Here is a 14,059-nt window from a genome sequence, read left to right as displayed (position 1 = left end):
AAAGGCTTTAGCTACAGTCAGAGCTAAGCTACATCAAAGGCTTTAGCATCAGAGTGAACTTTAACTTGTGCAGCTAAAATGCTAGAGCACAAACAAAGACCAGCTCCTGAATCAAAATCATTCTTTGTTTTCCTGCCTCTGTTTATTTGACAGTTTCTTGTTGGTTCCTTGGAAAATGAATTCATCTGTTATATTTAACTCTGAGGGACGTTTGGGTTCAAACACTTAATGTCTAAGTTAAATATTTTTTAACTAATATTATTCTGTTAAATATGTCTGGTGCAGAACACACCCAACAAACAGGACGTGTTTGTCCATGGGACGGAGACAAAAAGGCCTCGTTTGTCTTTTCAATTCCAGGCCTTTGTGAAATATTTGTGCAGCTTCAGAGAGCCACACTTTACGTCCTTATTGACCTTTAATCCTTGGGTCTGCATCTCAGTAGGACTCTGAAAGTCCTGAACGAAACACGGGAACGTTCTGTAAAGTTTACAAACCCTGACTTCTTTAAAATGAATCAAAGGTACATCGATAGGCTAACGGCTTGCTCTTCATTCTGTATAAAGCCTGAAGATGATTTACATCGGCTGACATCGCCACCTCAGACTTTTATAATCCTCTTTCTACTCTGCAGGCCTTTGGTTTTGACCCCATGGTGGACTTCTACGTGTCCAAATCTGCCGTGGTCTTCGGGGGCTTCTACCTTTTCTTCTTCACAGAAAAAGTCCTCAAAGTCGTCCTCAAACAAAAACACGGGGTGAGTTGACGTCACGTTAATATGAGGTCCGTGGGTCCTCCCTCAGAAAGTTTGGAGTAAAGAGATGCCATTTCCTGCATTTTGTTGCATTTTAACAGGCTGTTAAACATCTGTAAACATTTGATTAAACTGATTAACAACAGGTCTCTGTTGTAAATGACGAGGCTCAATGAGACGAACAACCTGTAGAAATAAAGGTTGAATTGAAATGACTGTTTTAGAGAGCAACAACAATTAACAAGCCTGTGTGTGTGAAGGTCGTATTCTGTCGAGCATCCCCCCCCCCCCACACTGTCCGACCCGAACTCAACTGAATTCAGTCCTGCGCGTGGTTCTGCTCCAGTCTCTGTTACCGCTGCCTTCAGGTGCTTCAGTTCTCAGTTGTCCAGCTAAGGACAATCCATCCATTTATTTTAGATAAATTGTCTTTTCGACATTTTGATCGCTGTTATTTTGACTAATTAGTGCCGTTGTTTTGATACGTGATGTTAATACACATCAACCATTTCACTGGTATTTATTTATTTAGTTTTCTGCTGTAAGCTTATTTATTACATCTGAAGTGTTATGCACTGTAATGTATGTAGGAGTTCCGACACAGCAGTTGTGCACGCGTCCTGCAGAGCTGTGTGGAGACGCTGTGCGTAAAACAACTGTCTCATGGCGCACAGCTGGAGGAGGATGAAGACGCTCCCCGCGGGACACGCAGTCCGTGTCCCTGCTGGAGGAGCGTGCTGCGGCTGCAACATCCACTCCACAGACTGAGCGACGTCTCCTCTCGTTGTATCTTTAATAAATAATCAAAATAAAAATGTGCGATGACTTTGGACTTTTCGGGGCGGAGATGTGAGTTGCCGGATCCGAGCGGTCAAAATGAGAGTTCCTGGAACTTGTTCCGGCAGGATCCAACTCAAATTAACCACTGGTACCTGCCAATAAGAGCAACAAAAAAATCAACTGGGTCCTGGTAGAACAGAGGAGGAAACTCAGCCCAGTTTGGAGCGAAGACATCGTTCAGGCTTACAGGAAGTTGGACTTTACACACTGACCTGCTGTTTGGGGAACTTTTAACAGTTTTTACACCAGCCCCAGTTGGATGGTTTCCACCAGTGGTGGCTTGTGGATTTTTTTTGACAGTAGGACTCCATCAAGTGGTCAAAAAGAAGAAGGAGAGAAAACATTTCTTCTTAAATTTGACACACAATTCTATTTGTCCATGAAACCCAATGAATCCAATCAGCTACTTAGACTACAAGCATGTCTTAAAGACATAAAAACCTGGATGACCCTTAATTTTCTCCTGTTGAACAGACAAGACTGAGGTTTTGGTTTTTGGACCTGAGCACCTTAGGAACGAATGTTTCAGTCTTTCTCCCTCCTTAGATGCATTAATCTGTCCTCCAGCTCTAATGTTAAACATCTTGGTGTTATTTTTGATCAGGACAGTGTTTCCCCTAGTTAACTTGCCATGGCAGGGTGCTCTTCTCATCCATGATTTTTGTTGACGGGAGAGATGGAGACATCTCTGAGTGCAGCTTGTACAACAGTTTTTGAGCGGGGGTGGGGGGGTCAGCATGAGGGAAGAAGCATCCTTAGATTTTTAGCTAGAGCGCCTGTATTGCGCACCGCTAGCTTAGTGCAACACGTTTGAGCTGTGAGCTGTTTGTACAGACAGTTTTTGAGTGTGTCTGTGTGTGTGGGTGGGGGGGGGGGGGGGGGGGGGGTTCAGTGTGAGAGAAGAGGCAGTATGAGCACTGCCTTTAGCTTTTAAACTAGAGCGCCTGGCGCTATGTCAGTGCCAGGGAAGGGGGAGTTCAGTTTGGTAGGCGGCGTGCTCAGTTCTGTTGATGGGGTGGGGCACCCCACTTGTATAATGGTAGGGGAAACACTGGGACATGTCTTTTATCCCCCACATTAAAAACTTTACTAGAACCACCTTCTTCCACCTGCGTAATATCACTAACATTAGAAAGCTATTCCAATCTGGCTTTAAACCTCTCCACAGCACTGAAACTGCCCTACTGAAGGTTTTTAACGTCTTCATATCCACAGACGCTGGTGGATCTGTGTTGCTTGTCTTGTTGGACCTCACATCTGCTTTTGACACCATCGACCATGAGATCCTCATTTCTAGGCTGGATCAGGGGGTGGGCATCACAGGGTCAGCCCTTAATTGGTTTAGATCCCACCTAGCTGACAGATCCTTTTGTGTCTCCATCAGAGATTATAGTTCAGCATCAGCAGCCCTTAAATGGGGGGTACCGCAGGGATCCGTCCTCGGTCCCCTTCTATTCTCTCTATACCTGCTGCCACTAGGTGGTATTTTCCGGAAACACAACATACCCTTTCACTTCTACGCCGATGACTGTCAAATTTACTTCCCCCTAAGACACAAGGGTACACGCCCTATTCAACCTCTGCTTGACTGCCTGGCTGACATCAGGGACTGGATGGCTTTAAATTTCTTAAGTTTCATAGGAAGAAGTCTGAAGTCATGTTGTTTCCTCCCAACGACACAATCATCAACCACTGCATCGACCTTTCTGCTCTAGCCCCTTTAGAGAAACAAAGAGTCACTAATCTGGGCGTGATAATGGACCCTTCCCTGAAACTTAACAATCATGTAAACATGATTGTTAAATCATGTTTCTTCCAACTGAGGCGGCTGTCTAAACTGAAGCCCATGTTGTCCAAAAAGAACCTGGAGACAGTAATACATGCATTCATTACATCTAGGCTTGATTACTGCAATTCACTCCTGTTTGGTATCAGTCAGACCTCCATTGCACGACTACAACTGGTCCAGAATGCAGCAGCCCCATTTTTAACCAGTACAGGCAAAAGAGAGCACATTACACCAGTTTTGGCCTCACTGCACTGGTTACTGGTTCACTTTCTAATCCAGTTCAAAATACTCATGTACGTCCATTAATCACTGAACAGCTCTGCACCCACCCATCTCTCTGATCTGCTACAACCGTATGTCCCACCACGTTCCCTGAGGTCAGCGGACCAGTTGCTCCTCACAGTTCCAGGAACTCGTCTTAAGCGCAGAGGTGACAGGACCTTCTCTGTAGCAGGACCAAGACTCTGGTACGAGTTACCTCTACCTGTCAGACAGGCCCCCTCCCTCACAGTTTTTAAATCCCACTTAAAAACCCACTACTATTCCCTGGCTTTCAACACAGTATGATCTGTGTTGGTCCTGTATGCATCACACTGTGTTAGTCATTATGTTATTATCTGCTATTATTTTGTTTCTATACTTTGATTTTACGTTGTGTTGCTGTGTGCTCTGCCTGTTTGTTTCTGTTTGTACAGCCCTTTGGTTGGCCCTGTCGCTGTTTAAAGTGCTTTATAAATAAAATGGTATGTTATGATATAGTTGGGATCGACTTGTTATGCTGCTATAGACTTAAACTACTAGAGGACAAATTGACCTCATTTCCTTAAATGAATTGTTAAAATTGAATAGTTTTCATTTGATACTATTTCTATCTTAACATGTGATTCTTGACCTGCCATTGTTTATCTGTTCCTACCAAACTGGGGGACTCGTTTACAAGAGAGACCTGGTTTTAACGACAACAGTGGACAATAATAGACAAATCATAAGAGAAGCGTACAAATTGAGAAGAAGAAGTGAAAAGAAATGGTATTTAAAAAATGAAACAATAAAACCCTGGCAAGATTGTTAGCGGTGTAAAAACTAAAAACAGGAACATGTCTGCATTGGTCCCTGCCAGGAGTCCAACAGATTCTTAAAAACACTTGGAGAGGTCAAAGGTCGAGAGCTTCAGGTCTTTTTACAAGATATTCCAGGAAACGGGAGCGGAGTAGGAGAAGGTCCTTTTGTCTAGTTCAGTCCTCACTGAGGGAACACTGCAGGTAATGATGTCCTGAGAGCGCACGCTGTAGCTGCACTCACACAGAGACATGTAGGAGGAGATGTATGAAGGCAGCAGACCAGGAAGAGATTTAAAGATGAAAATGTACCAGTGGGAGAGTCTGTGTGAAGTTAATGGTGACCAGTTAACCAGTGAATACTGGGTGCAGTGGTGGGTACGGTAGTTACAGCCAGTTATGAATCTTAGTGCACCATGATAGACAGCATCCAACATCTGCAGCATCCAACATCTGCAGCATCCAACATCTGCAGCATCCAACATCTGCAGCATCCAACATCTGCAGCATCCAACATCTGCAGGGTTCTTGTAGGAGCGTTCATGTAAATGTCACCGTAATCAATGGAGGGAAGGAAAGTCACAGATACAAGGTGTTTCCTAACATTCAGAGTTAGACAGGATCTGTTTCTGAAAAAGAAACCCAGTTTAACTTTCAGTTTCTTTACCAAGTTTTCCACATGGAGCTTAAAAGAGATGTGAGTCGACCAAGATACCCAAATATTTATAGGAATCAACAAACTCAATGGGGACACCATTCGAGGATAAAATCGGAGAAAGAACTGCTGGGACCGACTTCCTGTTTGAAAATAATGATAGATGATGTTGAAAGCAGATTGCAAAAGCTGGAAAACCTTAGCAACCATTTTAGCTCGACAATAAACAACTGTGTCATCAGCATAGAAATGTAAAGATCCATCAGGGATGCTCTGACCTACATTACCTATGTAGATTGTGAAGAGGGTGGGTCCCAAGACTGAACGCCTCTCGCACAGTGAGCGCTGGACATAGGCACCAGTGACCCCCGCGACCCAAAAAGGAAGAAGCGGGTAAAGATGATGGATGTTTGGCAGAAATACAGACTCTCCAGCGTCTTGTAGGGATTTTTGTTCTTTTCCACCCAGGGGTAGGCCTTATGGTTTTCTTTGAATCCCCTAAATGCAGAGAGTGCCAGCCAGGCTTCAGTAAACCTTCATTATATTCAATCTCCTGCTGACATGGCAGTGAAGGATCTCTGGAGCTCCTCCCCTCTGAACAGAAAGCTCTGCAGAGATTTTGATCTCGTGCAGTTCTGCAGGTCTTAGGCTCGAACTTTATTCCAGAGGGATGTGAAACATGCAGAACATCTGCTGGCACGCAAATGATCTCTCCAAACTCGTTTGATCTTTACGTCAGGGGCAGGTTGGACTGGCTGGACGAGACGTTGGCAGACGTAGCAAACCTTGAACTTCCTGTTCAGGCAGAACGCGAGGCTGACATATTTTATGCTCTGCCGTCAGTGGTTCTGTTTAATGACGGAGTTGTTCAGTGTCTGCAGCTGCTGGGATGGGTTGAGGTCTGGACTCTGACTAGTTTCTGCACCAACGTTTGGTGTAGCTCTAGTCCTGGTGCTAACCCTGGTCCTAGTCTCAGTATCCGAGTCTGTTAATGAGATTTAAAGTTGACCACTTTATTATTCCTCAATATTGAAGCGCTGCATGAACGTCTCTTATGTCATCCTCAAAGTACAGCCACAAGATCCGTCAGCTGATCGTAGAACATCTCCACCATCGTGTGGCTGCAACCGGTCAAGCCGTCGTGAACAGGGACCAGCTGAAATATGTTCATGAATCACCTGTCACCAGACAAACCGAAGCTCAAAGCTAAAATTCTCATAATTGTAACTAAAAGATAAACTTGGCAAAATTGTAGCTAAAAGCAAAAATGAACAAACTAGCCAAATTTTAACTGTACAAAAACATTGGTAAATGGACTGTACTAGTATAGCACCTTTTATGTACTGTAATCCAGATACTCAAAGCTCTTAACAACACAATCTGTGTCCTCATTTACCTCCACACACATTCATAAAATCACTCTACTACACACATTCATACATCACTCTACTACACACATATTCATACATCACTCTACTACACACATTCATACATCACTCTACTACACACATTCATACAACACTCTACTACACACATTCATACATCACTCTACTACACACATATTCATACAACACTCTACTACACACACATTCATACAACACTCTACTACACACACATTCATACAACACTCTACTACACACACATTCATACATTACTCTACTAAACATATTCATACAACACTCTACTACACACACATTTATAAATCAGTCTACTACACACATTTATAAATCACTCTACTAAACACACATTTATAAATCACTCTACTACACCCATATTCATACATCACTCTACTACACACACATTTATAAATCACTCTACTACACACACACTTATACATAGCTCTACTACACACGTTCATACAACTCTAGTATATTCACAGTCAAACATCACATATCGGAGATTATGAAGGGTTCAGTTTCTTACCCAAGGACACTTCAGCCTTTGACTGCTGGTGATATCGAACCCCAACTCTCACGTTGGAGGACGACTGCTTTAACCCCCCAGCCACAACTGCCCCTAAGTTAAAAGCTAAAAGTTTAAAAGCTATTGAAATGTGACATTGTCTCAATTGTAGCTATAATTGATTGTTAGCAAGGTGTTGCCTATAAGCTAAAGCTATTAAAATGGTGGGTAACAATGAAAATTGAGAACATGGTAGCTAAAAGCTATTATCACCAAAACTCTAGGTAAAAAGCTAAAATTGGCAAAATAGTACTAAAATTATAAATTTAACAAATTAGCTAAAAGCTACAATTAGGTAAACGGTAGCTTAAGACTAACTTCTGCAAAACCGTAACTTAACAGCCAACAAAATTCAGCCAGGTCCTCTGCTTGGTTTCTTTGTTTTGAAACGTTTCGTCTTTCATCCTTCAGACTCCATCAGACCAAGGAGCCACAAACAAACTGTCTAAAAAGCACCTTTATGTAGTGGGTCAACCAGTTTGATGGTGCGGAGATGGTTTCTGGAGTTCACCCTCTCCCCCGCCGACTCATTTGAGGCAGCCTTAGCCAAACTTGTTCAAAACATCAAAGTTCATGCTCATTAGATTATTGAGCATGAACTTTGATCTAACTTAAACACTAAAATTTGCTAAAACTTTTACTGAAAGGCAAAATAGCAAACCTTTACAGCTAAAATCTGAAATTGACAGCAGTAACTAAAAGCAAAAAATGCCAAACCAGTAACTAAAAGTTAAATGTAGCAAAAGCATAGGTGAAAGCTTGGGGAGTGGTGGTGCAGAGGTTAGAGAAGGTAGGCCTGTGATCGGAAGATCACTGGTTCAGTTCCTGATACCAACAACATCAAAATGTGGGTGGGAAAGGTCAAGCACCCACACCTGCCTCCACCCTTACTTGACCCACTCTGGGCCCTTGAGCAAGGCTCTTAACCCCCACCATGTGCTCCCCAGGCGCCCCAGATGGCAGCTCTCTGCTCCACACAGAGGGCTGTGGTAGCTCGGTGGTCTGTGGTTGTTAGGAAGACATCTGGTATAAAAATAACTGACAAGTCTTCGTGTGACTTGGTTCACTGTGGCCACCCCTGAAGAAGGGAGCAGCCAAAAGAAGAAAAAATAGACGAAAGCTAAAATTAGCCCAACCTTGCTAAAGTAAATGATCATGGCTGCAGTGAAAAGTAGCCTAAGACCTCGGTGAACAAAGTGTTTGAAAATACTGCAGAGATTTTTCTGCATTTCTTTTGGTACGTTTCTGTAAATTCTTCTTCTCCTTCTTTCGGCTTTTCCCTCTTCAGGGGTCGCCACAGCGAGTCATCTTCCTCCACCTCACTCTGTGCTTTGCATCCTCGGTCCTCACTCCAACTACCAACTCCATGTCCTCTCTAACTGCATCCATATATCTCCTCTTTGTCTTTTTCCTGTCAGCTGCATTTCTAACATCCTTCTACCAATATACCCACTGTCCCTCCTCTGGACATGTCCAAACCATCTCAGTCTGGCCTCCCTAACTTTATCTCCCAGTTGTTCAACCTGTGCTGTACCTCTGATTATCTCATTCATAATCTTCTCCATCCTTGTCTCTCCTAAGAAGAACCTCAACATCTTCATTTCTGCTATTTCCAGTTCTTTCTCCTGTCTTTTTGTCCATGTCTCTGTCTCCAGACCATACAACATAGCTGGTCTCACCACTGTCTTGTAAACTTTTCCTTTGATCTTTGCTGACACCCTTTTGTCACAAATCACTCCTGAAACTTTCCTCCATCACTCCATCCTGCCTGGACTCTCTTCTTCACCTCTTCACCACACTCCCCATGTTCCTGGACAGTGGACCCCAAGTCCTTGAAGTCCTGCACCTTTGTGACCTCTGCTCCTTGTAGCCTCACTGTTCCACCTCCTCCGTCTCATTCACACATGGACTCTGTCTTACTACGGCTGACTTTCATTCCTCTTCTTTCAAGTGCATACCTCCACCTCTCCAAGTTCTCTTCCACTTGTTCCCTGTTCTCACCACAGATCACAATGTCATCTGCAAACATCATCATCCATGGGGATTCCTGCCTGACCTCATCTGTTATTTGGTCCATCACCAGAGCAAACAAGAAGGGGCTCAGAGCTGATCCTTGATGTACTCCCACCTCCACCTTGAAGCTATCTGTCACTCCTACAGCACATCTCACCACTGTCCTGCTGTCCTCATACATGTCCTGCTGTCCTCATACATGTCCTGCTGTCCTCATACATGTCCTGTACCAGTCTAACATACTTTTCTGCCACTCCAGATTTCCTCATGCAACACCACACCTCCTCCCTCGGCACTCTGTCATATGCTTTTTCTAAATCCACAAAGACACAATGGAGTTCTTTCCGACCTTCTCTGTTCTTCTTCATCAGCATCCTCAAATCAAAGATGGATCTGTGGTGCTCTTTCTCTTTCTTGGCATGAAACCATCCTGCTGCTCACAGATAGTCACCTCTCGTCTAAGTCTTGCTTCCACAACTCTCTCCCAGATCTTCATCGTGTGGCTCATCAACTTAATTCCCTTAATCTTTTCCAGCTTGATCCCTCGGTCTCTTCAATCGGTACAAGTCCTTCTCACCCTCTTTAGTAACAGCACCGGTGGCGGTCGTTTTTAACCCGGGCCTCGACCGATCCGTTATGGTTTCGCTTTGATGAACTTGCATTATTGTTTTCGCAAAAGTGTTTTACATTGGATGCCATTCCTGACACAACCCTCACCATTTACCCAGGCTTGGGACCAGCACAAGAGATACACTGGCTTGTGCTCCCTAGTGGCTGGTACGTTTCTGTAAATTAAGGTAAATAATTTCCAAAGTAAAAAAGTTTCAGATTCTAACGGTCAAAACCAACTCCTCCTTATCAAGCAGAACATTCACACCTGGACGGTCTTATCCTGAAGTGGAGTTTTGTTTTTGGAGTCGTAAACTCAAACCGATGGATCTAACAAGGTTGGGTCAGGTCCTCTGGATCCAAAGACCAAGAAGAACCCATCCATTGAACCTGACACAACCTCGTTGGATCCATCGGTCCGACCTGCTGCTGCTCAATAATGCAGCTAGATAGTCCAATGAGGTTGGGTCAGGTCCAATGGACGGGTTCTTCTTGGTCTTTGGATCCAGAGGACCTGACCCAACCTTATTAGATCCATCGGTCTGACCTGCTGCTGCTCAATAATCCAGGTACCGTTAACATTCCACCGAGGTTGTGTCAGATCCTATGGATCCAAAGACCAAGAAGAACCCATCCATTGGACGTGACGTTGGACTGTCTAGCTGCATTATTGAGCAGCAGCAGGTCAGACTGATGGACTGTCATGGCTTTGTTTCACGTCTCTGGTCTTCTTTGATGGAGTATTTGGCCGGTCTCTGTCGTCTCAGGGCCACGGCCACAGCCATCACACCGGTGCGGATCATTACTCCATGCCTCACGGAGACTTGGAGGAGGGGGAGGAGAAGCTGCAGCAGAACGGAGAGGTCACCAGTTTGGCTCAAGCCAAGGTGGACGCCGGTGAGGGCGAGCTCATGCTCAGCCCTGGACAAACACCACAGGTAGCCTTTTGGTTTCTTTGACTCATCCTACATTCATCCTGAACATTCAGTCTTGGACTGAACTACTGTTGAGATGCCTTCACAAACAGCTAGATAAACGGTTCTGGTTCTCAGGAGGCTCAGAGTCCAGACAGTGGCTCCAGGTCCAGAAAGCGTGGCGGCACCTGCTATTGGCTGAAAGGAACGACCTACTCTGACATCGGGACTCTGGCCTGGATGATCACGCTGAGCGACGGCCTGCACAACTTCATCGACGGTTTAGCCATCGGCGCCTCCTTCACGGCCTCCGTCTTCCAGGGCATCAGCACCTCCGTGGCCATCCTGTGTGAGGAGTTTCCCCACGAGCTGGGTGAGTCCGGTGGGATCAGAACCAGCACATGGTTTCTCCTGTGGGCAACATGCACTGAAACGTGTTGTTAGCGCCGAGTCAGTGCTCACCCTGACTTTGTGCTTTTTGAACCGTCCATGCAGGAGAAGGTTCAGCTCAGTTGGAATGGTTCTTAGAAGAACGTTCTTGTAACTTTGATCATTTTTTACAATATTTATATACTATATATTAATCTAATTCCTAATTTCTAGTTAATTAATCTATTAATCTAATCTAATCTAATCTAATCTTCCTTTAAAATGTGGTTCTGTTTGAAACCTGCTGCAGCTACTCTTAGTTTAGCTTTTAGCCACTGTTTTGTTGATTCTCTTTCCTTAAGCATTGTTTTGCAACATTAGCTACTTTTACTACATTTAGCAAATGTTTGGCTAATTTCCCTCAGTTTTAGCTTTTATCAGCCGTCTGTTTCCTGTAAATCAGAACGTTTTAGTTTCGCCTACCTTGATGTCCGGTTGATGAGCACGTTTAGCTGTTTTACCCCTCCAGCTAAACTCTGTGATGTGTCACCAGGAGACTTTGTGATCCTGCTGAGCGCCGGGATGAGCATCCAGCAGGCTCTGTTCTTCAACTTCCTGTCCGCCTGCTGCTGCTACCTGGGAATGGGCTTCGGGATCCTGGCCGGGAACAGCTTCTCCCCCAACTGGATCTTCGCTCTGGCCGGAGGAATGTTCCTCTACATCGCTCTGGCTGACATGGTGAGGGAACGTCTGAGCGACTGCAGGCAAACCAAATGAGACGGGTTTCATGTTGGACAAGTCAACGTTATTTATAAAGCACATTTCAAACAGCAGCTGTTACCAAAGTGCTCAACAACAACACTGAGAATAAATTAATGGAAACAAATAACACACACTAATGATAATACTGACAAATTAATTAAAAGTGTTAAAAACAGGAACACAGAAGAAAAATACCAGATCAACTCACACTGTGTGAACTGAGAGAACAGATGTTTGAACACAGGAAGGGAGGTGGTCTGCCTGATGTTGGGGGGCCGGTTGTTCCAGAGTTTGGGGCCCATGACTGACAAAGCCCGGTCTCCTCTGACCTTCAGCCAAAAGCAGCTGATTGGACGATCTCAGGGCCCGAGAGGGAACGTGTGGTTCCAGTAGCTCAGAGAGATGAGGAGGTGGGAGGTACAAAGGTTCAGCTCAGGTCCATTAAGCGAGCTGAACCATTCCGAGCCGTCCCCATGGAAAAGGGGCTTTATGAAGAGTTCAGAGCCGTGGACTCGGGTCAGCTGAACGTTTCTCACATGTCCCAGTCTGCTTCCCGTCATTTCTGAAAAGACTCGCTGCACGCTCTTTGACTGTAAAATGTCAAAGTATGTCTACACATGTGGAAGAACTGGCTGTGGTATGGGGGGCGGGGGGGGGGGGGGTACTGTAATGATAATAAAATCTGGACAGGTTCTAAACAAATACGATTTGGATCCTCTGACAGGTTTCATGTAAATGACTGTCCTGCAGTCGTAATCTGCAGCAAATGGAAATAAAGTTTTAGTAAAAACTCACTCGTACCAAAGTCGGTGTGTTTAGTTGAAACTGTCGATCATCGGTTCTGTCGTAGCGACTGCTGGACTTGTAGAGTTCAAGATGGCCGCCGCAGCCAGTCAGAGCGTAGGATGTGTGCGAGGCCCTCGTTCAGAGTGTAACGTTGTGTCTGTCTCAGTTTCCAGAGATGAACGAGGTGAGTCGTGAGGAAGAGGACGCAGGGGGGAGCCGCTTCCTCGTCACCTTCGCCATCCAGAACGCCGGCCTCCTGACGGGCTTCTCCATCATGCTGCTCCTCACCACCTATTCAGGTCACATCCAGCTGGGGTAACTGCTGGGACCGGGCCCGGCCGAGGGAGGGGGGCTCCTGGTCTGAGTTGTGCGGCTGGTACGCACAGCGTCCTGGGGGGGCAGCCTGCTCTCCTGTTTCCTCCTAAAGTTCAAACCATGGAGTAAAGCGGCAGCAACAGACAGGACGACCCCCCCACCCCCACGGCACGCTGGCTTGTCGTCCAGCGGTCAGCCCTCCAACCGGACCCTTCAGTAGAACTTCTGTCCGGTCGCTCTGCAGAAGCACAACTTTAGAAACTCTTCCTCCTCTTCTTCCATTTCATACCAAAAAGAGCCTTTCAGGACCTCGACTGGAGATCCCGAGAAGAGGACTTCTTCTTCTTCTTCTTCTTCTTCTTCTTGTTCTGCGAGTCGTTCAGAGACTTGTTGGAGGGACGTTCGTCGCCCACACGCTTCTGGTTCTTGAAGGGCTACACACTGATGGGTCAGAGACTGGAAACTTTCCCATCATGCATCACTTCCATCCTCGCAGCACTCTGACCGTACAGATTTAATCTCATGTATTACAGATACATGAGATTAAATCCTAATAAAGCAGATTAGAGCTGCTCCTCATGAAGGAAGGTGAACCTGTGAAGTACGAGACACGACTCTCACTCTCCTCATGTTTATTGTTCCTGTTTTAAATCAAATTTGATTCGACTGTGGCTCCTCGTGATCCACACGATGTGCAGATCCTGTGGCAGTGTTGTTGTTTACATGTACAACAGTGGAGTGCAGGGATCGGCTGCCTCAGCATCTCGCCACTTTCACACTCGTGGAGCTTCAAACCACGAGGCAACGAGAACTCTTGTGGCGTCTGAAGACAACTGGACTTCATCCAAGGAGGTTCTGGCATCTCTTTGATCTTTAAGTGTCTGGAGTCGCAGAAACTTGTTTTGTGCCGACATCGTTTACTTTAGCCTTGCACAGGTGTTTGTTACCTGGGTTTATGGAGGGCGGAGCTTATCAAGCCTAATCGTACCCAGGTGCAGGAGAAGTCTCCTCCCTCCACCGTCGCAGCGATGAACTCTGTCAGGCTGCTTCAGTTAAATTATGTTATAAGCTATAAAAACAAGAGTCAAACAAGCAGCAGTCCTGAAGCACAAGCTTCATTTTTAGTCATCGTCCATGGAATCATGAAGCAAACGAAGCGTTTCCATGAACTTCTCTTCAGGCCACATTCAGCTGCTGGTCCTTCAGCTGCTGGTCCTTCAGCTGCTGGTCCTT

The 14,059-nt window shown here is 45.4% G+C and overlaps 1 protein-coding gene across 1 annotated transcript in view; it reads left to right on the top strand.

The window, feature by feature from the left end:
• The window catches only part of slc39a14 (solute carrier family 39 member 14), a 21,605-nt gene extending 8,775 nt beyond the window's left edge, over positions 1-12,830 (top strand). Inside the window, exons 4-8 of the mRNA XM_037680113.1 lie at positions 635-757; positions 10,448-10,618; positions 10,733-10,967; positions 11,517-11,701; positions 12,678-12,830. Coding sequence (XP_037536041.1) covers positions 635-757; positions 10,448-10,618; positions 10,733-10,967; positions 11,517-11,701; positions 12,678-12,830 — 867 coding nt within the window. The remainder of the gene's footprint in view (positions 1-634; positions 758-10,447; positions 10,619-10,732; positions 10,968-11,516; positions 11,702-12,677) is intronic.
• Positions 12,831-14,059: the final 1,229 nt, after the last annotated feature.

The sequence above is a fragment of the Nematolebias whitei genome, chromosome 8 (genome assembly GCF_014905685.2).
Source record: "Nematolebias whitei isolate Nwh7 chromosome 8, NemWhi1, whole genome shotgun sequence".
NCBI classification, from domain to species: Eukaryota; Metazoa; Chordata; class Actinopteri; order Cyprinodontiformes; family Rivulidae; genus Nematolebias; species Nematolebias whitei.
The sequence above is the reverse complement of the archived record's forward strand: the minus strand, read 5'-3'. Positions and strand labels throughout refer to the sequence as shown.